We start from the raw sequence: 24,047 nt of genomic DNA on the forward strand, positions 1-24,047 counted from the left end.
AATTGTGAAAAATCTGTGGTCTCTGTCATGGGTCCCATTAGATGGAAGGTGGAGCATATTCTCAATATTATGTCTGATTTTCAATATTATTCTGGTTATGATCACCTTGAGAGTGAAAAATATGCTGTCTCTGTTATGGGTCCCATTAGATGGAGGGACAGGATCATATTCTCATTCTACGGATTCAAAGGTTGTTTTGTAGTCATTAACTAGTCTTTCAGCATCCGAAGAGATTTTTAGAATCCAGGAGTGGGATATGATGCAGTAGCATCTACCAAATGGTGCCCACCTTAAGAACCAGTTCCAACCATGCACGAAAATAAACAATTAAAATCATGCTAACATCACATGAGTAGCTCCCCCAAATACAGTTCCAATCCTGCATGCTAATTAACAAGCATAATACAAACACGCATTTACTAAGTAACTATGGCTGCCCACCTTAAGAACAGTTCCAACCATGCAGGAAAATGAACAATTAAAATCATGTTAACACATGAGTAGCTCCACCCAATGCATGCAAATTAACAAGCATGATACAAACACGCATTTACTTACTATGGCTGTATATATCAAAAGCTGTTTACAAACAGTGTAGATAAACAACCCAACATTCACCCCCCAAACAGGCTGGTATTAGACATTTCAACTATCAACTAAACCCTAGAGAAGACCTATGCCCAAACTGCAACCCACAAAAACTTTAAAACAAAACACTTCATCTTAAACCTACCAAGCCTACCACAGTAACAAAAACATGGAGATAAACCATCATCCCTATCAGTCAGTCACCATTCTTGTTCAGCTAAACACCATGTGGATTCAGCACCTAGGAACAGCCCTACAAACCAAAGGGCTCTTCATCTCAAGAGACATTTTCAGGCACTCAGACAAGTCAACACCATTCTCTGTTGGGAACCATTTGAATTTCTGAAGCAACTGAGCCAACCACAGATGAATAGTAGCTAAGCCCATGGCTTTACCAGGACAGACTCTCCTTCCAGACCCAAAAGGTGCAAGCCTCAGATCAGACCCCATTACATTCACATCTTCATCCATGAATCGCTCTGGTTTGAATTCATTTGGCTCCGACCATATCGCCTTGTCATGGGTTATTGACCACATATTCACCATTGCAGTTGTGCCTGCAGGAATGAAATTCTTTCCAATGTGAGTGTCATGGATTGCAAGCCGGGCCCATGAAAGAAGGGGACCAGGTGGATGCATCCTAAGGGATTCCTTCACTATGGATTGAAGATAATGGAGGTTTGGTATATCAGTATCAGATACGGGTCGGGACTCTCCCACAACAGCATCAATTTCAGATTGGGCTTTGGACTGAATATCTGGGTGTAGGACCATTCTTGCTAGAATCCACTCCAGGAGGATAGCTACTGTATCAGTACCTCGGAAAATCATCTCCTGATCAGGGACATAAAGATCCAGTCAGAGTTTCAATTGATGTAACAAAAGGGTATTACTCAGAATGAAAGGAAACACAATCAACATTAAATAAATAAAATATAAAAGAAATTTTACTCAAGAAAACTGACTAAAAAAATAAAAATAGCACACTTTCACTCTAGGAGATTATAAACCATAAACTGAAACAAACCCATTAAAAGTCCACAAGGTCAACCAATTCAATAACCAATAAGCCAGGTAAAGAAAACTAGCAAGGCAAAGAACGCATACACAAAAACTCAAGGCTGAAGAAAAGGGTAAAGAAAACCAATAACTCAATAAAAGTACTAGTTGACAGTAAAAACAAGGTAAGATTTGGAACGCAAGCGATCCCCATAAAAAAAGGCTCAAAATAGCACTGTAGAGTGGAAACAAGTAAGTTCGTCATGTGCAAGAAAAGTAGACCTATTCAAGCAGAGAAAAAAAAATACCACCATGATGTAACACTACAAAAAAACATTATCAAACATTTAAGTTGTAAAATGCTAAATCAGAAACAACAAGAAAAAAAAGTAAACAATAAGCAAATCTAAGCAAACCAACAATCAGCAAACATAATGATTAAGTAATAACCAACGAAAAGGAAATCACAAGGATTAAAACCCAAGAACCGATTACTCTTCGACAATGAACCAAATTATATAATATAAAACCCAGCAATACTAATTAAAGAAAACTACTGAATGGGAAAAATATAGAAGACACAAACTCAAGTAGCTATTAGAGATACATATGCAACGGTGGACTACCCACAATAATCCAACATAATGCTAAAAAGTCAAAACAAACAAAGACAAAATCACAAAAAATTAAAACCCAAGAACAGTTTACCTTTCCAAAAAGAACCAAGTTATGTAATATTAAATCTAGCAGTACTAACCAATAGAAAACTATCATAAAACAATATAGAAGACACTTACTCAAATACCTATTAGAGATACACATTCAAAGGTGGAATACCCAAAATAATCTAACATAATGCTGAAAAGTCAAAACCAACAAAGAGATAATCACTAAAAATTAAAACCCGAGAACAGTTTACTTTTCTAAACAGAACTCAGTCATATAATATAAAAATTTAGGAATACTTAGAAGAAATAAAACAATAGAAGATAGAAACTCAAATAGCTATGACAGATACACATGCAAAAGTGGATTACCGGAGAGAGAGAGAGAGAGAAAAAGAGAGAGAGAGAGAGAGAGTGAGAGAGAGACTCACCCAAAGAACAGCAATCATATCAGAATCACTGAGCTTATCATCCTCCAAGCCAAGCAAAACATCAACAAAATCACCTTTTCCATCCTCACCCAAAAACCCATCAACTCTCTTCTTCCTATGTTCCTCTATAATCCTCCCAACAAAAACATTCACCCTCCCAACCACACTCCTACACCTCCTCCTCACTCCTTGCAAATCCAACCAACCCATCAATGGAAAATGATCACTCCAATTAAAAGTCCCAAGCAAATCATACCCTTCTCTAACCATCCCCTCCAATTCAAACCCTTCAACATCTCTCCCAAAATTATAACACTTCCCAAAAACACTCATCATCACATTATTCAAAGACCCAAAATGAAAAATCCTCTTCACCTCAACCTCCCCTCTCTTCCCCATCAAAACCCCAATCTCATCTACCATTTTACCCCCAATTTCAATCCGAAAAGCCTCGAAACCGGCGATTCTCTTCGGACTAAACAAATGGGTAGCCGAAATTCTCCTCAAATTCCTCCAATACACACCATAAGGAGCAAAACCCATGGCCCTATGGAAGAGCAATTCATAAGCAGATTCCTTAACAGGCCGGTCCGCAAAAGCCGAACTGTTTAAAATCTCTTTCGCAGTTTCAGGATGGCTTGAAATTACAAATCGAGTTAACCCAACAGAGAAGGCCATAAGATGAACAGCATCAATGGTGGTAGCAATTTTCGCGAGGGTCCGATGGGCCAAAGAACTAGATAAATCAAAGAGAAGGCCCACAAATGGGAGACCCGATGGGCCGTGAATCGCAGTACGGCCTCGGGCTTTGGCAAGAGCCCAAGCAAGCCCACCAGGCGTGAAACAGAGGAAAAACATAGCACCAAAAAACAGTGACAACGCTAAGATTTCAAACCCAAATACTGTTTTTGGGAGAAAGGGGAGAATGAAAGTGGAATCCATATCAGAAGACATTGTAAAACTAGAAACGGTTTTTTTTTTTTTTATATTGAAATTTTGTGAAATTAGAAACTGTTTTCTCTAGTGAAATAGGGATTTGGGTAGTTAGAAAACAGAGAGAAATGATGGTTTTCTGATGAGGATTTGTGTATGAATGGCTGATTCAATCTTGGTGATTCTGGGAACGATTCTTTAGCGTGTTTTTGATGATTTGTTGGTTGTTAGAAGAAGGATTTTGGAGAGGGGAATGGGTTTTTAGTTAAGAAGAAAAGTGGTTTTGGTGTAGGTGAGAGGCGCGGGAAAGGAAGGGGCGAGAGAGAGAGAGAGAGATAGAGATATGGGATACAAAGGGTGTGAGGGGACCGTTATATATAGCCGTGGGAGAAAGTGAAGGTGCGAAACACGGATTTTTTAAAATTTAACCCTAGGGTTAAAAAAAACACTGGTGCCCATTTGTACTGCGGTTAAATTGAAAAGACAGTGAAGGAAAAGAAATGCAGATACTTACGGATCTGCCCTGAAGAGATGTGACGGAAGCTTCTTCTTTTTTTTAAATCTTTTTTCATTGTTTTGTACGGAATTACGATACTGCCACTCTCTCTTACTTTCTTTCTTTTTTCTTTTTTTTTTTTCTTTTTTTTTTTCTTTTGTTACGACGGAAATGGGCCTGCATTTGGATGGGAAAAGGAGCAAATTGAAGGGTAGAAATTAGGGCTGCAACTCGAGCCGGGTAAAACCCGACCCGCATCGACCCGACCCGAAAATACCCTGGGTCGGGTTCAGGTTTCATGGGTTTCGGGTCGAGCCGGGTTCAGCATTCGAAAGCCCGCATGAATCTCGGGTCGAGCCGGGTTTGAAGGGGCCCGACCCGAGTTACATAAGTTATAGTATGTATATTTTTTTCTATTGTTAGTTAAAAGTTAAAGGGATAATTACATTTACACCCCCTCTAGTTTCTGACACATCCACTTCCACCCCTATAGTTTAAAACGTGACAAATACACCCTTGTAGTTTCAATTTGTTTAAGGTAGGCCCCCTTAGCTGAAGGTTCGTCCATAGATTGAAGGGTTAGGATGATCCGATGGAGCTGATTTTTTGGGCACACCCTAACTATGTCAGGACCCATCAAATGAACGCTTTGGATCATCCAAACAATGTGGGCCCACATTATTTGGATGATTTTTTGGTAGTGTTTGGATTCGGGTAGGGGCCCACATTATTTGGATGATCCAAAGCGTTCATTTGATGGGTCCTGACACAGATATGGTGTGCCCAAAAAATCAGCTCCATCGGATCATCCTAACCCTTCAATCTATGGACAAACCTTCAGCTGAGGGGGCAAACCTTAAACAAATTGAAACTACAGGGGTGTATTTGTCACGTTTTAAACTATAGGGGTGGAAGTGGATGTGTCAAAAACTAGAGGGGGTGTAAATGTAATTATCCCAAAGTTAAAAGTGAAAACCCACGCACCCACTGTTACTGTATGTGAGTGTAATTTCTGCTTCTATGAGTTGAGTTGATTCAAGTGTTTGATTCAGCATTGTTTGATTGTAATTACAACATTGTTTGATTACAGCATTGTTTGATTCAAGTGTGATGTGAGTGTAATTACATCATTGTTTGATTCAAGTGTAATGTGAGTGTAATTTCTGCTTCTATGAGTTGAGTTGCCTTGCCAAACAAGAATTTTCCTTAAAAATTTGAGTCAACGTAAAAAAAACCCGACCCGACCCGAACCGACCCGAGATTTATCATGGGTAGGGCCGGGTTTGGGAATCGTGGGTTTTCCGGAAAAAAACCCGACCCGACCCGACCCGAGATATTTCTCGGGTAGGGTTGGGTTCTCCAAAGCCCGACCCGAGTTGCAGCCCTAGTAGAAATTGAAGAATTGGAAAGTAGTCATTTAAGAAAGAAGATCTGATTAAGGGCATTTTTGTCTATAGCCTTGATGAAAGGGGGTTCATCATGCGTGCGTTTTGTACCGTTTGATGATCGAAACGATCAAATGGTGGATCTCGATGTAAATTCAACATAGTTGACTACATGAATGGCGTAGGATAATAAGTGTTTTAGTTTAGGAAAATGATAAATGCGCCCATTTTCATCACTTAGGACAACCAGCTACACTGTACGTGGCAATCAGGTCACTTCATTCCTTCAAATGTGAAGTATATCAGCCTCTTTGCAGTCAAGGTACTTCCTACTACAGGGAAGAGGTTGAGTAGCAAAGACGGTGTGAAGGAAACTGTCAGATCTGTGAATTTCCAATTACTTATTTCTACAGCATATTTGGAAATGTGATTCTTTTCACTGTGAGTCACTAATTTCGAAATTCCAAGATTTCATTCGGGTCCAAATCACAACATAAAAAGGGCTAGCTTATTAAATTTTGACTAGGGCTGCAACTCGAGCCGGGTTTTACCCGACTCGCATCGACCCGACTTGAAAATAGCCTTGGTTGGGTTCAGGTTTCATGGGTTTCGGGTCGAGCCGGGTTGAGCATTCAAAATCCCGCATGAATCTCGGGTCGAGCCGGGTTTGAAGGGGCCCGACCGAGTTACATAAGTTATAGTATGTACGTTTTTTTCTGTTGTTAGTTAAAAGTTAAAAGTGAAAACCCACGCACCCACTGTTATTGTATGTGAGTGTAATTTCTACTTCTATGAGTTGAGTTGATTCGGCATTGTTTGATTGTAATTACAACATTGTTTGATTACAGTATTGTTTGATTCAAGTGTAATGTGAGTGTAATTACATCATTGTTTGATTCAAGTGTAATGTGAGTGTAATTTCTGCTTCTATGAGTTGAGTTGTCTTGCCAAACAAGAATTTTCCTTAAAAAATTGTGTCAACGTGAAAAAACCCGACCCGAGATTTATCATGGGTAGGGCCGGGTTTGGGAATCGTGGGTTTTCTGAAAAAAAACCCCGACCCGACCCGAGATATTTCTCGCGTAGGGTTGGGTTCTCCAAAACCCGACCCGCGTGACCCGAGTTGCAGCCCTAATTTTGACAATGTTAACATGGATATATGATTGTTTTGATATTAATTGTGACCATTATCCAATCAAAGATACGTACACTGATGAAGGGCACTTTAGTCATAGCATAAAAAGTGAGCCTAGGATCGATCGCCTTAGCCAGCTAATGATACGGCGCGAATACACCAAACGGCTAGGATGAAGCCACGTGTCGATCGCGATTCGGCGGTATTTATTCTGACCGTTTCATTAGATGCTGACATGTCGATACGTTTCGGGAGCCGGAAAATTGAAAATCCTGCAGAAGAATCGGCAGCCGGTCAGCTTTTCTGCCCGCGGTCAGACATCTCTTTACGGCGCTATCTTCCCTATTATCAATAATAGTACGGTATGGATTTTTCTTTAGAGTGGGCCCCACAGAGAAGATGAATTTCTTACACGTGTCCTCCTCCGCTTCGAATATTCAGTACGGTAAAGAAAAATAACATTTCGCTTGGAAAGCTTTTTCAGAGGAAAATTATTTCCTCTCCCCGATTTAAATTGAAATGGAGATTTTTACGGTCTAGGTATGTATTTCAAAAAAGTACAGTGGGGCCCACTTCATAAGATGATCCAAACCGATTAATTGTTAGCCTCAACAAAGGAACGGTTTTGGATCATCTTTGAAGTGGGCCCCACACACCAATAAAATGTAGGAGGGAAATGAAACTTGAACTCATATATAGTTACAAAGAGAAATGATATGATGTTTGTATTTTTTAAGTACGGGCCACACATATAGGATGGTCCAAATCATCCATTTGTTGGGCCACAATTTAAATAGGTTGTGCCCCAAAAATAATTTCCATAATAAGATGATCCTAACCCTCCAACCTATAGAAACTGTTAGGATCATCCTATGGTGTGGGCCATACTCTAGTTTTTAAAAAATATGGGTTTATATTGCCATACAGCATATAATTTCCCGGTCATGTTACACCCATGGATTGGCGGCGGTCACAAAACCCTGCTAATGTGGTCATCCCTAAAAGTATTATCAGCGGTCTTTATGAACCGCCGGTGCATAGAGGTATTCACCGGCTCCTAAAGGGAAGTTGTAACCATCAAAGTCCTTCAATTCACCGACGGTTTTCGACCACTGGTTTATAAATGAACAAATACCGACAACCTAAACCGCCGCAATAATGCAAATTCATTATTATTAAAATATGGATTCAGGCATTCAGCCGCGTTTACGATCACCGGTATACATTAACCAATTATCAACGGCGATAATGACCATTGACTGATTATTTTTTTGGAAAAAATACAGATACACCCCCTTAACTTTCTGACATTTGCAACGATAACCCTAACTGGAGTCATCAACAACCTCCCTTTAATACTTGCTACATGACTAAGTGGACGGGAACTAAGAAATTACCAAAGGGTGTCTTTGATGAATTTTGAACTATAGGGTGAATAGTCAGTGGGTCTATTTCATGGACGGTGAAAAGTCAGGGGTGTCGTTGATGGCTTTGAAAAGTCAGTGTTATTGTTGAAAATGTTAGAAAGATGAGGCGGTGTATCTATATTTTTCTCTTTTTTTTTTGTAAAAAAATTATTTAAATATTTGAAAATCCCCAATATTGGATACATGCATTGAAAACATGTTAACAATCATACAATACCGTATTTTAAAAAATATATATTTAAACATTTGAAAATCCCAATATTGGATACATGCATTTAAAACATGTTCATTTAAAAAAAAAATGCATTTAAAACATGTTTACAATCACACAATAACACAAACTGTATATTATAATCACACCACTAATATCCAATGCTTTAGTGTGCTTCTAACCTAGTCCAAGATTCCTTTTTTCATTTGAATCCCGTGTCATGCACCAATAAAAAAACAAACTTTGTCATCTCATATTACATGTAGGGCTGCAACTCGAGCCGGGTTTTACCCGACCCGCATCGACCCGACCCGAAAATAGCTTGGGTTGGGTTCAGGTTTCATGGGTTTCGGGTCGAGCCGGGTTCAGCATTCAGAAGCCCGCATGAATCTCGGGTCGAGCCGGGTTTGAAGGGGCCCAACCCGACCCGACCCGAGTTACATAAGTTATAGTATGTACATTTTTTTCTATTGTTAGTTAAAAGTTAAAGGGATAATTACATTTACACCCCCTCTAGTTTCTGACACATCCACTTCCACCCCTATAGTTTAAAACGTGACAAATACACCCTTGTAGTTTCAATTTGTTTAAAGGTAGGGCCCCTCAGCTGAAGGTTCGTCCATAGATTGAAGGGTTAGGATGATCGATGGAGCTGATTTTTTGGGCACACCCTATCTATGTCAGGACCCATCAAATGAACGCTTTGGATCATCCAAACAATGTGGGCCCACATTATTTGGATGATTTTTTGGTAGTGTTTGGATTCGGGTAGAGGCCCACATTATTTGGATGATCCAAAGCGTTCATTTGATGGGTCCTGACATAGATATGGTGTGCCCAAAAAATCAGCTCCATCGGATCATCCTAACCCTTCAATCTATGGACGAACCTTCAGCTGAGGGGGCAAACCTTAAACAAATTGAAACTACAAGGGTGTATTTGTCATGTTTTAAACTATAGGGGTAGAAGTGGATGTGTTAGAAACTAGAGGGGGTGTAAATGTAATTATCCCAAAGTTAAAAGTGAAAACCCACGCACCCACTGTTACTGTATGTGAGTGTAATTTCTGCTTCTATGAGTTGGGTTGATTCAAGTGTTTGATTCAGCATTGTTTGATTGTAATTACAACATTGTTTGATTACGGCATTGTTTGATTCAAGTGTGATGTGAGTGTAATTACATCATTGTTTGATTCAAGTGTAATGTGAGTGTAATTTCTGCTTCTATGAGTTGAATTGCCTTGCCAAACATGAATTTTCCTTAAAAATTTGCGTCAACGTGAAAAAACCCGACCCGACCCGAACCGACCCGAGATTTATCATGGGTAGGGCCGGGTTTGGGAATCGTGGGTTTTCCGAAAAAAAACCCGACCCGACCCGACCCGAGATATTTCTCGGGTAGGGACCCGCCTGACTCGAGTTGCAGCCCTAATTACAAGACCCTCAACATGAATAAATACACAAATTCTTCACAAAACTTACATCCAAGGACCCTTTTTAAATAAAAGCTTCATTCCCACATATCAGATAATCGTCTCTGGAACTGCTCCAAACCCTACAATTTCAGAATTTCTTTCATGAGAAAAGTCACCCGAACTGCAAAGAGAATGAAAAGGAGCAATGAAAAGAAGGATTTGCTAGCGTCCATCGCATAAGGCAATTTGCGGATGGTCTGTTGCATCTAACAGCAGCCACCTCGTGGATGAAGACAAAATCCCCAAATTGGATACATGCACCTAACAGTGAGCCTGCAACAGACCATCCGCAAAATGCCTAATGAGATGGATGCTAGCAAATCCTGTAAAAAGATAGATATAGTAAAATAATATTCCGGGCCATGCTATGCATGGGCATAAAATGGTGGGCTCCATCCCATCAAAATATGAGCGATAAACTGGGGGGCCCATAAATTGGGTAGGCCCATCCCATAAAAAACATATAAAAGCATGAGGTGTATGCTTTGATGTATAGCGCAATGAAATGTAAAATAGTGGACCTCACCCCATCATACGTTGAGGTGTAAAATGGGGTCAACCCGGAGATTAAAGATTCAATCTCAGCTTACTTATTTGAAGAAAACATTGTTGTGATTACATAGCAACTTCGGATTGCAAAAGGAGCAGCTTTATCTGGCTCCCTTGATTAAACCTTAGAACTACATCCCTCACAATTCTGAGCCGTTTGGATACGCGGATTTTAGAATTTGGGATTTCTTCAAAATTGTAGGTAAGAGACAAGAGAAGAAGCTGACCCGACGTCGTTTTTGACTTGTTTTTTACTTCTCGCCCTTCTTTCCGACAACAAGAGAGTAGCAAATCCTCTCATATTTCTAGGTTTTAGAAATCTCAGGATGTATGAGAGATTTTTAAAACCTGAATTTCTCACTTAAAATCCAATAAACATGTCAGGACAGCATACAACAGCTTGATCATGAACCCTCCTTTACACTGTTTTCAAACTAAAAACTTGGATTCTAAAACCCCGCGTATCCAAACGGCCCCCCTAAAAGAAATACATAAGAACAAATATAGGGTTGCTGAGAATTTCATCTATACATAAAACTAAATGTGCCGAACAATCATTACACTCTATAGATTATTCATGCATTTCCATGTATATAGTCATACTACCATCTTTTAAAGAAGAGATCAACTGGCAAGAAAATGTTATCATGATTCACAATAATTACCATGATGATCAAGCCCATTAATCTGATGGGTCATTATCACCCAAGCTAGTGTGCCATGTCCCACGCGAACAAAGAGCCCAATTGCAAGATGGAACCACAAGAACAATCAATGGCCCAGAGAAACCAAATGATCTTCCCGTCATCTTTCATTGAAGGGCTGAGATCATCCTACAACAACCAAAAAAATGGACAATTCCCTTATGTTTCATAAAATAATTAAAATGTTCCTATCTCATAGAAAATAGCCAAAATAACCTTTTTTGGTGGAGAGGCTGGGGTTTGGCAAGAACCCTACCAGCGTATTAAATCAACAAGAGGACTGCTAGCAAAACGGGATCTCGTTTTTGAAAAAAAAAACCGCATCGACCGTTGGTGATATGCGTGGGTCATATCACTGCTCCGTTTGGTTGCCAGTAAAATTTTTATCCTAGGAGCTTTTTAATCCCAACAGTGAAGTCAACGGGATTTGCTAGGTTTTTTTTTTCCTACAATCCTAAAATCCTGCCAAAATTTAAGGGTGTCATTACCAAATATGGGAAGCGAGGAGAGAGAGAAAGAGAGAGGACATCATTCCCTAGGAAAGAAAAATAGGGGACAAGGAGTCCATATCATACTCATAAGCAATATTACAACAGTGGAATTAAAAAAATTCTAGTGCTAAAAGGCAACCAAACATGGGATGGTAAGAAAATTCTACTAAAAAGTTCTTAGGTTTTAAATTTTACTGGCAACCAAACAGACCACGAAGGGAGCTCAAATCCCCATAAAGCAAAAAAAATCTTGGAAATGGTCAAATATGCCGGTCATATCACACAAGATCTCGTTTTCAAAGTGTTTTCCAATCAATAATAAACATGTTATAATCGAGTGTAGAGGACCCCTAATCAATCAAAGATGAGAAAAGGATGGAATGTGGATAAGGATTCCAAACTACTACGCAATTGGAGTGGTTTTGGACTTTAGTTCAAAACACGCACGAATCTTGAAAAAGTGGACGAAAAGAGACCATACTGCCCTTCCTTACACCATCAGAGCCCAGATAGCCTCCTCGGATTTGTTGCACGAGCGTACACCTCAACGTATAGCTCACCTCTATAAGAGACAAACGTTGTCGTTCATAGAGTGGGAAAAACGTTGGCACGACTACCTTAATAAACGATGGTTCGATTAGTGGATGTAAAGGTTCGAGTGGGAAAAACGATGGATGTATATTTAATGTCGTTGCCGTTTCTGATTGGGGCAATTGACCACCTTTATCAACGATGGTTCGATTAGTGGATATAATGGTTCGAGTGGAAAATGCTAGTGGTATATTCAATAGCATTGCCATTTCTGATTAGGGCAATCAATTAATCAATGATGATTCAATTAGTGGATATAACAATTGGAGTGGGAAAAATGCTGGCAGTATATTGAATAACATTGCCATTTCTGATTAGGGCGATCAATTATTCAACGATGATTCGATTAGTGGATATAATGATTGGAGTGGGAAAAATGGTGGCGGTATATTGAATAGCGTTGCCATTTATCTATCTTAATCAGCTCGAATCAACTGGAAGAGATGATGCCGGTATACTTAATAACGTTAGCGTTCTTAGTTTTAAGGTTTTCATTGGTTGGCAGCGAAGGTGAGGAACGTTGTCAGTATATCTAAGAGGCTATCTGGGCTTACGAGATGATGCTGGTATAATCTTGAAAAAGTGGAGATGATGTCCATGAATTTATAATGCTATCATTCTTAGTTTTAGGGTTTTCGTTGGTTGGCAACGACGAACGTTACTGGTATAACTAATAACTTAGCTGCTCTTAATGGTAGGATTTCCATGAAGTAAATCGATATGTATTAAACGCTAGCCGAAAGAGACAGTAAGAAATAATAAAATAATCAAAATCGGATTGCAGAGAGAATGATTGAGGCTTGGCTCTGATGGTGTCAGGAAGGGCAAACGGGTCTTTGTTCCTCCACTTTTTCAAGATTCATGCATGTTTTGAACTAAAGTCCAAAGCTATAACTTAGTATCTAGTTTGCAATTTTTATCTGCATCCTGTACTTTTCTCCTCAAAGATTACAATATCCAAGAGGTGGGGAGCAATGAGTGGGATGATGCCAGAGCATCGGCCGATGGCGATACGACGGAAATAGTAGCCGAGGAAGTGGACCAAAGCTTTAACCATCCAAAGACAATCTGATGGTCCAAAAGGATTAAAAAGATGCAACATCATCTTGGCAAGGGAAATTAAATCATTTTCATCTCAGTTTGGCAATTAAATCATTTCTGTGCATTTCAGTGGGCAAATAAGTAATTTTATTTTATTTTCATTTCAATTGTATGGCCTACCTGTAAAAGCCAATGTCTCTCTTTCATTTTCAATTTTTTGGAGTTTTTGGATTGCAATTGTCGTTTGGAATTTGAATTGGATGGAGAATAGATCTGAGATATGGAGGATTGAGGTTTTGGAGGGAATTTCTGCCGGTATATGAATTTTCCAGTTTGTAGTGGATCTTGTGAAGAGAGAAGGTTATGTGAAGCTTAATCAGCAAGCTCTTGATCAAGTGCTGATTCAACATAGATTCAACATCTTGGAACCAAGCCAATTTTGGAGCATCACTTTTCTCGATCATTGTTTGCAAAAGAATGTCAGTTGTTGAATTTGTTGTTTTGAGAGTCTCCATGCCAAAACTTACCATTGTTGCTAAAATTTACGAGAAACATTAAGATCTCTGTTCTTTCACAAATTTTCTACATTCCGATCATTCAATCTTGTGTCTACCACTGGATTTTGTTGATCTCCTACTAAAGGCACAGGGTTGCTACTCTCGATCTCCACCGCTCCACGCTTCCGCCGATTGCATCAAAAGTGGTATCAAAGCATCTTAGCAGTTCATTCTATTGAGCTCAGGCCCGGACAGTGATAAGCAGTTTTAATGGCTCCAAGAAAGGGTACAGAAACTGATCCAATAGTTTCTGGAGAGGAAACCAACGGTGGCAATGCTAAGCTAATCGACTTGTTAGAGCAAAGTACAAAGAGGCGGGAAGAAATTTTAATGCAAAGTGTAAGGAGACAAGATGATCTCATGGCTGAAATAAGGAATATTGGGTAAAAAATGGAAAGAATGATTTGGCATGATCATAGTCCAAGCACTAGGTCTGAAACAGACTTCCAAGATGGGGAGTTTGAAGAGCTTGAGCCGTTGATGTCGACGAGGAAAGCTTCTAGGAAATATTATCCACATCAAGAAGCAGCTCCTAGGCACTATCATCCACGGCAAGAACCGGTTCCGAGGCAATACTATCCACATGAACCAGCCCCTAGGCAATATTATGCATAACATGAGTATTAGACGTGGGAATCCGGTATAGTTGAGATTCCAAAATTTCATGGAAGTATGGTTGGCGAGGAAGCTTTGGACCGGTTTGATGTTGTAGAGGAGTTGTTTGAATTCATGGATGTGCCTTTCCACAAACAAGTACAGCTTGTAACCCTCTGATTCAAAGGACGGGCTGCCGGTTGGTGGCAAGCTACTAATGAAAGATCCCACATCGGAAAGGGAGGAAAAAGTTACTGGGCTATATATGTGGATTTCCCCTCCCCCTGTGTAGACGTGTTTTCAGCATCTCCAAGGGGCGGGCCCCGCGGAGTGGGTCGAGCACGGTTAGTGCTGTTGGAAAACAAAACCGGGGAGGGTGGAAGACCTAAAACTGGACAATATTTACACAGTGGGGCCAGGGCGTGACAGAAAGTGGTATAAGAGCATTAGTTTAGTTGAAGAACCTATAGGCTACCATAACCTAACCCAAATTTTAGGAATAAGCACGTAGGATGAGAGATGGGTAGATACAAGCAAGGGGCACATAGGAAATGATATGATAAATTAATGTGTCCCGGGCACATAAGTTAATTATATTGTTAGGAACCACGTAACGAACTCACATGCATCGAGGATGCTTGGTCGGCTTGTGAGTGAGTTATGGGGGTATAAGATAACCAATTTAGTTGAGAGCCCCTAGGGCAAAGTAGGTGAATTGGGAAGACTTAGTTATGTAAAGACTGGCTATGCTGGTATGGGGTAGTATAGTGAATTCGAGCTTACCAAGAGTTTGGTTACGTGGGGGTTGGCTATGCTGGTATGGGATGGTATAGTGAACTCAAATGCGTTGACTGTGCCTGGTTCATTTAGAAAACAATCATTCCTTCACTTAGATTGGGAGTTTTTGAGTTTAGCATACAGGTTGACTAGACGGTATAGTGAACTCGGGTGTGCTAGAAGTACCTAGTCTAGCAGGTGAGTTAGTTGTAATGGTATGAGGAAGCATAGTAGGCTTTGTAAACTAGGAGCATTTGGTTTAGCATGTGATTTAACTACGCTGGTATGGGACGGTATGGTGGGATCGTGTGCGCCATAAGCACTTGGTTTGGCAAGAGAGGCAATTATTCCAATGGGAAGTAAAATGAATTCGTGAGTTCTAGCTACGAAACATGGAATTTTAGAGTGGGTTTTCTTGGAGATATGTGGTGTTTTAGATTTGGTAGTATCTACATGTTGTATATCGATAAGGAATGGAGGAGAAAGTTCTTTTGATCAGAGTGCGCAGTGGAATTTTGGTAGCATAGCTTCTTACGGTCGATATTGATGTTGGCTTGTAGATTAGCTAGTGTGCATGGTGGTTAAGTGAAATCTAGTTTCAGATAGTGCGTTTTGTGTGTTGAGATTCAATATAAAAATTGTTCTGTGAGATAATACAATAGGTGTGTGAATTTTGAGGACGAAATTCTTTTAAGGGGAGGAGAATGAAACACCCCGACCAAAAGAAACTAAATATATTTTTGCTTAAATATTAAAGTTTAATATAGTGTGGAACACACTTGAAAAAATCTATGAGAAAAAATTCATTTAAGCCAATTAACGGCCGGATGTGCCGCAAAAGTAACCGGATTAATTGGAAAATTCTAAGATCTGTGATAGACTACGTACCCTGGGTCTTGGGTCAATTATTAAACGAACCAAATCATCGATCACGCCAAAGAATTTAGCTAAAGATATCATTAGTGGGCGAATCGTTCAAGGGTTATTAAGGAATTTAATCACATTTGAAAATGACGGCCCAATTCTCCTCTCATAAATTCTGATAAAGTTAGTTTATATAAATATTTTTGGGATTTCCTAAATAAGCCTTCTTGTAATTTCTGAAGTTAATGTTTCCTTAAGAAAAATTCCCTAAGTGGAGTATTATTTTGATTTGGCTAGGCATTAAGAAACAGGAATACACCTAGTATCTTTATTTAAGTACATCCAAGATGATGACTTCAGCTTGAGTGAAATTTATTGTGGGAGGGATGCAGAAGTGGATTTTTGTGAGTATTTTAGCTTGATTGCAAGTGTTGTTCGTATGGGTTAGATGATAATTAAGGAAAGGGACATAGATTTAGCATGTCCGGAATTCGACTACATATATGGATCGAACCCAAGTGGGTTGCACCCTCACCGAGCTTAAATGGATGTCTTTATCATTATTGGTATTGAATTGATGTTAGCCATGTTTTCTAAGAGATTAATACAAGGGAGAGTTAAGGGGTACAATGGATAGGTTGGGCTTCCCTTGGGGAAGGATTCCAGTATGGAATAGAGACTAGTGAACGGCCTTCTAGTTGGGTGGAAAGTTACCCTTTTTGGATTTTGTTTTTCTGGAAAGGCAACAGGGACTCTCGAGGATAATTTTGGACTTTCCATTATCTCATGCACCTCAATTCTAGGGAATGGACTTGTCCATTGTTGGAATTTTATTCAGTAGGGACTCTGAAAGAAAATATTGATAGGAGTTATAGAGGAAGGTGGAAACATTCCAACCGTTAAAGGAATCCCAATTTCGTTTGATATTTTAAGCTTATCAAAATAGGAAGTATTCTAATTAACTAGAACGAGTACTAATAATTGGAATCCAATTAAAGGAGATTTCTTTTTCCCAAAGTCTAAGATTTCAGGGCTTGTTCCTACTTAGTAGTTGACGTGAGATTAGAATGGCATTAGAGTCCCAATTTCCTTTAGTTTTGCGTGTGTTAGTGTAGAAGTTTCATTTCTAGTAAAGGTAGGTTTCTCAAAAATTGTTTACTGCTTAGATAGAGTGTGATTCTTAAACTGCCTTGTTTTTCTTATAAAGAGTATCCTCCTTTTATTCCAAAAAGGAATAAGAGACGTCCAAGGATTTGAGTTGAAGATGGTCTTTGACCATTATGAAACTCTATAAAAAAGTTCTTCATGCGTAAACCCAAGGGAAGAAATATTATTTTCAATCTTTAAATTGAAAGGGCTGTGATTCATGTTCCCTGCAATATTTCCATTGAGCACATGGGAGGCCGATCAGCCCCAAACCCAACATCCGTTCCACTTTCAACCAATTGAAGTAGATTATGCCGGTTGTCCGTTGTTCTTGGCTGACTCTTGACACAGATTGTTTCCGGCATCCCGCACTACTAATATCCTTGAGCCTTCTAGGACCGATTACATCATTCAACTATGCATCCTTCAATAATTGGCACAAGTTCCTACCTTGCCCTACGACACCAGTGTCCGTTTGATTGCGCGAACATCCTAAGACATGTATTATTGGAAGCCCCGTGAGAATTTTAGAGAAACCCTTATACCAACAGTTGTATTCATAACCAAGAAATTATTAGAAGAAAATATTTTTGGCATGGTCTCATTTGCAAGGAGATGGTGTTATGTTAAAGGTTGTTCCCTCCGTTTGACTCCCAACCTTACATAAAGGAAACCCGAGAAGAAAGGTGATTGATCATCAAGGTGGATTCGATGAAAAACATTCGGTATTGAGGTACGTAACTTGTGAGTTTGTGTAGGAGTTTTTCCTATATATAAAATCTGATTTAAAAGCCAAGTTTATAAACTGAATTTAAGGCTTTTGAACTGATATGTTTTGTTAATCAAAGCATGTTTGTAGCATTATAAAATTCATGAAAATCGGATCAAGTACGTCGTTGTTTGCATGTTTTATTTGCACAAAAAAATACAAGTTATTTTATTCTTTTAAAGATGTTGGATTTTATTGCATGGAAAATCTCTAGATATTTGATCTGTTGGATGATCGTTACTACTCTATGGAACGTTTATGATTTGGTCCGAGTGGGCCAGTTGGTGCCTTGTGCACGGTGACTAGTGATTGGGTCCGAGTGGGCCGACTAGTAGGTCCGAGTGGGCCGACTAGTACTTTTTGCTTTGTGCACGGTGACTAGCATAGCTATGAATTGGTATCCTAACCTTAACCAGTTGGAGGGTGATAACTGGCATGTAGTCACGTAAAGATCTGTCTTTTGCCTCCATAGTGGGTACTTGATAGTGGGAGAGTTCCTAATTCGTTACCTCTACCAGGTAGGAGATGTAAATCTTGGTCGTGACTACGTGGGACCGATCGACAACCACGCCAGTATGGGATGTGAAGCTGGCAAATTGTGATAGCTGTCACTGTGGGAGGTGATTGAGGCCATAGCTATGTCTAGTGTGGAATTGTAGACTAGTTGGATTATTTGTATCATGAAACCTGTGTGTATTGTTCCAAACTATTACTTATGTTGTTTTCATGTTCTACCTCATGATATAAACCTGTTTTGAATAAATTGTGCATTTTTTTTATCAAATGCTTTTGTTCATATATATTTTTTTGTACTTGTTCCAACCTATGCAGATTCCTTGTTATGTATTGAGCGTAAAAGCTCATTCCACAATTGTCTATCATTTTTCGGACAAGGAAGAGTAGCTAGCAGCTCGTGAGGAACGGGAGTGAGAAAGGGCTCGGATTTGTTAGAGACTACTGTAGCTTGTTTAGACAATTAAATTTGTTCATTTACTTGAAGAACATCATTATTTGTAGCGGTGTGAATCGGGCGATGTGTGGTCCTGAAGGTATTGGGATTCATTATCTTTTAGATTTTCTTATGAATAAATAAATGTTTTCGCTAGTTGCTCTGTATATCTCTGATAAGCAGGTATTTGTAGATGTTTTGGCCTTGCACGCCCATGTGGTTGTTGTTGGTATCACGGGCGTGCGGCACTGTCACAGGGACCCCGGTTTGGGGCATGACAAAAAGTGGTATCAGAGAAGGACCTCCTGTCCAGTACGGTGTGACAGCGAGGACGTTGTTCCCTAAGGGGGTGGATTGAAAGATCCCACATCGGAAAGGGGGGAAAAGTTAGTGTGCTATATATGTGGATTTCCCCTCTCCATGTGTAGATGGGTTTTCAGCATCTCCAAGGGGCGGGCCCCGCGGAGTGGGTCGAGCACGGTTAGTGCTATTGGAAAACAAAACCAGGGAGGGTGGAAGACCTAGAACCGGACAATATTTACACAATGGGACCGGGGCGTGCAACTAACCACCGAAGAAGACGGCTAGAGGAGCCTCCAATTAGATCTTGGGCTGAACTTAAAAGAGAAATGAAGCGAGGGTTCCTCCCTTTTAATTACCAACAAGATTTTTATCAGACTTCCAAAATTGGTACAAGGAAATATGACCGTTTTTCAATATACGGACGAGTTTCATAAGTTGGTGGCTGGAATAAGCATTGGGAGACAAAAGAGCAATTGGTGACAAGTTAGTTGGAAGGTTTACGACATTCTATTTATGAATCTCTAAAATTCCATGAGTTTGCTATGGTTCCTTCCGCCATGTCTAAGGCAATATTGATAGAAGAATCACAAAAGAAAGCACCATATCAAGCCGGAACACAAGCCACGAGTTATGGAGCACTACACGGCCTATGGCTCAAGGAGCTTCTTCGTCTCACACTCCTCCCAAGCCACTAAACACAATCTCTATTGCTGCTCCATATCCGAATAGGCCGGTCACTCGCTCTCAACAAGCTACGCAAGGAACGCAAAGCCAAATTTTCATGTCTAGGCCTCCCGTGAGATGCCATGGTTGTGGTACACTTGGACACTACCTTAGGAACTGTCCAAAACAAAAACAACAGATGTATGTTCATGAGACAGCTATGGATGAGGAATGTGAAGATCCACAATAGTAAGATGAGTATGAAGAAGACGATGAGAGATATGTCTTGGAAGAGGATAGTATTGGCCAAAGTTTGGTGTCTCAACTACTTTATTTGACCCACTAAGTTCGAGGAAGAAGATTGGCTCCGGCACAATATATTTTCCACCCGATGTCCTATTAATGGACTACTTTGCAAGGTCATTATAGACTTGGGAAGTTGTAAGAATGATGTAGCAAGTGATGCAGTCCACCATCTAGGATTGCAAGAAGTCTCTCATCCTCCCATACAAATTAGCTTGGCCCAACAATTCAAAGGAGGTGAAGGTTTCTACCCATTGTTTGGTTTCTTTTGTGGTTCCGGTTGACAGATTCGGAACTGCTCTAGCCAATGGGAAGGGACAGAAAAAAAATGATCTAGCCAAACAACGGATCTAGTCGACTCAGTTGGGAAAGTTGGGAATGCCTATCAAGATCAAGTTTGGTGTGATGTTGTTAGCATGGATGCTTGTCATCTCCAATTGAGTCGACCTTGGCAATATGATAGAAAATCCATACATAACAGGTTCTCTAACACTTATACCTTCTTTATAAATAACAAGAAGTTTTTGTTGCTACTATCTACGTGTGAAAAGAAGAAAGAAGAGAGGAATCAAGATGAAAAAGGAAAGGCATACTTACTTTGTCAAGACACGGGCTAGAAGAAGAACTCCAAGAAGGCGCCGTTGATGTAGTATTTGCAATGGTTGCTAGAGGACTGATTTGTAATGAAGTAAAAGAGGTTTCACAAGCTGTGAAGCCTCTTTTAAAGGAGTTTTCATATGTGTTTCCAGATGAGCTTCCTAACCAATTGCCTCCTATGAGAGACGTTCAACATGAAATTGAGTTGCAACTGGGTTCTATTTTACCAAACCGGCCACATTGCCGAATGAGCCCCAAGGAACATGAGGAATTGCGTCGTCAAGTGGAGGAATTGATGGACAAAGGTTTCATTAGAGAGAGTACCAGCCCATGCAATGTTCCGGCACTCTTAGTTCCAAAGAAAGATGGCACTTGGCTCATGTGCATCGATAGTAGAGCTATCACTCACATAATGGTAAAGTACTAGTTTCCGATTTCAAGGCTAGATGATATGCTCGATCAACTAAGTGGTGCAAATGTGTTCTCTAAAGTGGATCTAAAGATTGGTTATCACCAAATTAGAATAAGGCCCGGTCATGAATGGAAAACAACGTTCAAGACGTGAGAGGGCCTCTTTGAGTGGTTAGTTATGCCATTCGGCTTAACGAACGCACCTAGTATTTTTATGAGGATCATGAATGAGCTTCATAGACCATTTATTGGTGGTTTGTGGTGGTATACTTCGATGATATATTGATTTAGAGCAGAGATATGGACAGCCACTTGTTTCACTTGCGACAAGTGTTCGACGCTCTAAGAAGCAATCACTTGTTTGCCAACATGAAGAAATGTGACTTTTGTACCAGCCACTTAAATTTTTGAGGGTATGAAGTTTTAAATGAAGGTCTGAAACCTGACCTATCCAAGGTGCAAGCCATCATGGAGTGGCCAACTCCAAGAACTATCCGGAATCTGAGAGCTTTCCATGGTCTCGTTAGCTTTTACCGACGATTTGTGAAAGATTTTAGTTCCCTAACTGTACTCATGACTAATTGCTTGAAAAAAGGAGAAATGGACTGAGGCAGCAGAAGCAAGCTTTGGATCCGTTAAAAAATCTTTGACAACAACCTCCATACTTGCTCTACCAAATTTTGACTTGTTATTTGAACTTGAGTGTGATGCAAGCAGAGCCGGGATTGGGGCAGTTTTAAGCCAAGAAAAGAAGCCCATGGGATACTTTAGTGAGAAGATTGATGGGGCACAACGGATTTACAGCACCTACGACCTTAAACTTTATGGCATTGTGAAGTCTTTACATCATTGGAGACACTACTTGGTGCAACGTGAATTCATCCTCTTCTTCGATCATGAAGCCGTGAAGTATCTTAATATGCAACAAAAGCTTTCTCCAAGGTATGCTCTCTTCAATGTTATGCAAGTTCAAATACTTGGCTTCGATTTGTGAAGAATGATTTGAATAGTGATCCCTAGTTTGGAAAAATTATCTTGGAAGTCGAACAGGGTGAAAGGCCGAAGTTTGTATTGCAAGGTGGGTATCTTTTTAAAGGAAATGCTATTTGTTTACCGGATACTTCACTACGGTTAAAAGTATTGACGGAAACTCATGAAGAGGGACATTTTGGCAAGGATAAAACACTAGCCGCCTTAAAAGAGCTTTTCTTTTAGCCAGCCATGGACAAAGATGTTGATTGCTTTGTGAAGCATTGTTGGAGGGGCCAAAGTAGCAAGGGCTACACTTGCAATGCCGGTTTGTATCAGCCCCTTCCTATTCCTAGGATTCCGTGGGAGGATATCTCAATGGATTTTGTTTTGGGACTGCCTAAAACAACAAGAGGATGGGATAGCATATATGTTGTAGTTGACCGGTTTTCTAACATGGCGCACTTCATTCCTTGCAAGAAAACTTTGCATGCTACATGGGTGGCAGATTTGTTCTTCAAAGAGGTGGTAAGATATGATGGTCTTCCACACTCTATAGTCTCTGATCTAGATTCAAAATTTATAAGCCATTTTTCGCATTGCTTATGGAACCGGCTTGGCACGAGCTTGAAGTTTTCAAGTCCATATCACCCACAAAGTGACGGCCAAACGGAAGTGGTGAATCATTCACTTGGAAACATGATTAGAACCACAGTGAACTGCTTTGGGAATTGAGATTTAGTGCTGCCCAAGATTGAATTTGAGTTTAATAGCTCCATTAATCGAAGTACCAAGTTCTCTCCATTTCAAGTAGTGTTGGGGAAGAATCCTAAGGGTCCATTGGATCTAATTCCTCTTCCAAATGTGGCTGATCACACTCCAAAAAAGGTTGAAGATATGTTGAAAAATTTGCAGCTCATTCATGCCAAGGTGAAGGAAAACTTGCTCGAAAACACCGTCAAGTACAAAGAGAGGGCAGATTTGAAGCAGAAAGAGTTGAAATTTAGAGTGGGTGACAAGGTATGGGTTTACGTCACCCTGGAAAGATTTCCGGCGGGTCTCTATAGCAAGCTACAATGCAAGAAGTTTGCTTCGAAAATCCTAGAGAAGATTGGAAGTAATGCTTACCGGGTATCATTGCCGGAAGATTGGAACATTGATAATCTTTTCGATGTCAGCCATATCTTCCCATTCTATAAAGATCAAGGAGACAACTCAGGGTCTACTTCACTTCAAAATGGGGAGAGTGATGTCGGAGCATCAGCCCATAGCAATACGGCGGAAAAAGGCCAAGGAAGTGGACCGAAGCTTTTAACCATCCAAAGGCAATCTTACGGTGCGAAAGGATGAAAAAGATGCAGCATCAGCTTGGCAAGGGCAATTAAATCATTTTCATCTCAGTTGGACAATTAAGTCATTTCTTTGCATTTTAGTGGGAAACTAAGTCATTTTCTTCTTCTTTTTTTCTATTTCAACTGTATGAATTACATATAAAAGCCAATGTCTCTTTCATTTTCAATTTTTTGGAGTTTTTGGGTTGCAATTGTCATTTGGAATTTGAGTTGGATGAAGAACAGATCTGAGATCTAGAGGACTGATGTTTTGGAGGGAATTTCTGCCATTACATGAAATTTCCACCTTGTAGTGGATCTTATGAAGAGAGAAGGTTATGTGAAGCTTTTGATCTGTCACTTTTGTCGATCCTTGTTTGAAAGGAAACCAAGGAAAGTTAGTGGTTAGATTGGTTGGTTGTTGAAATTTACAAGAAACATTAAGACCTCTGTTCTTTCACAAATTTTCTACATTCTGACCATTCAATCTTGTGTCTACCGCTGGATTTTGTTGATCTCCTACTAAAGGCACAGGGTTGCTACTCTCCATCTCCAATGCTCCACGATTGCATCAGGGGATAACCAAAGTAACTTCATCTAATAAAAATAGCCAAAATGCCCTTATCTCATAGAAAATAACCAAAATATCCCTATCTTGTTGAAAATATCCAAAACATCAACATTTTAAAAATGT

General features: G+C 39.9%; 1 protein-coding gene across 1 annotated transcript; it reads right to left on the reverse strand.

Moving 5' to 3' along the window:
• Nucleotides 1-537: 537 nt before the first annotated feature.
• Nucleotides 538-3,951, reverse strand: LOC143863503 (cytochrome P450 78A5-like). Its single transcript, XM_077374184.1, has 2 exons — nucleotides 2,684-3,951; nucleotides 538-1,422 (listed from the first exon to the last, which is right to left on the reverse strand). The coding sequence occupies exons 1-2, from the start codon at nucleotides 3,635-3,637 to the stop codon at nucleotides 823-825; spliced, it is 1,554 nt and encodes a 517-aa protein (XP_077230299.1). The 5' UTR covers nucleotides 3,638-3,951; the 3' UTR covers nucleotides 538-822.
• Between the last annotated feature and the right edge of the window lie 20,096 nt (nucleotides 3,952-24,047).

Source organism: Tasmannia lanceolata, unplaced genomic scaffold, assembly GCF_043159265.1.
Source record: "Tasmannia lanceolata isolate RefF3 unplaced genomic scaffold, GAP_Taslan_0.1 ptg000003l, whole genome shotgun sequence".
Taxonomy (NCBI): domain Eukaryota; kingdom Viridiplantae; phylum Streptophyta; class Magnoliopsida; order Canellales; family Winteraceae; genus Tasmannia; species Tasmannia lanceolata.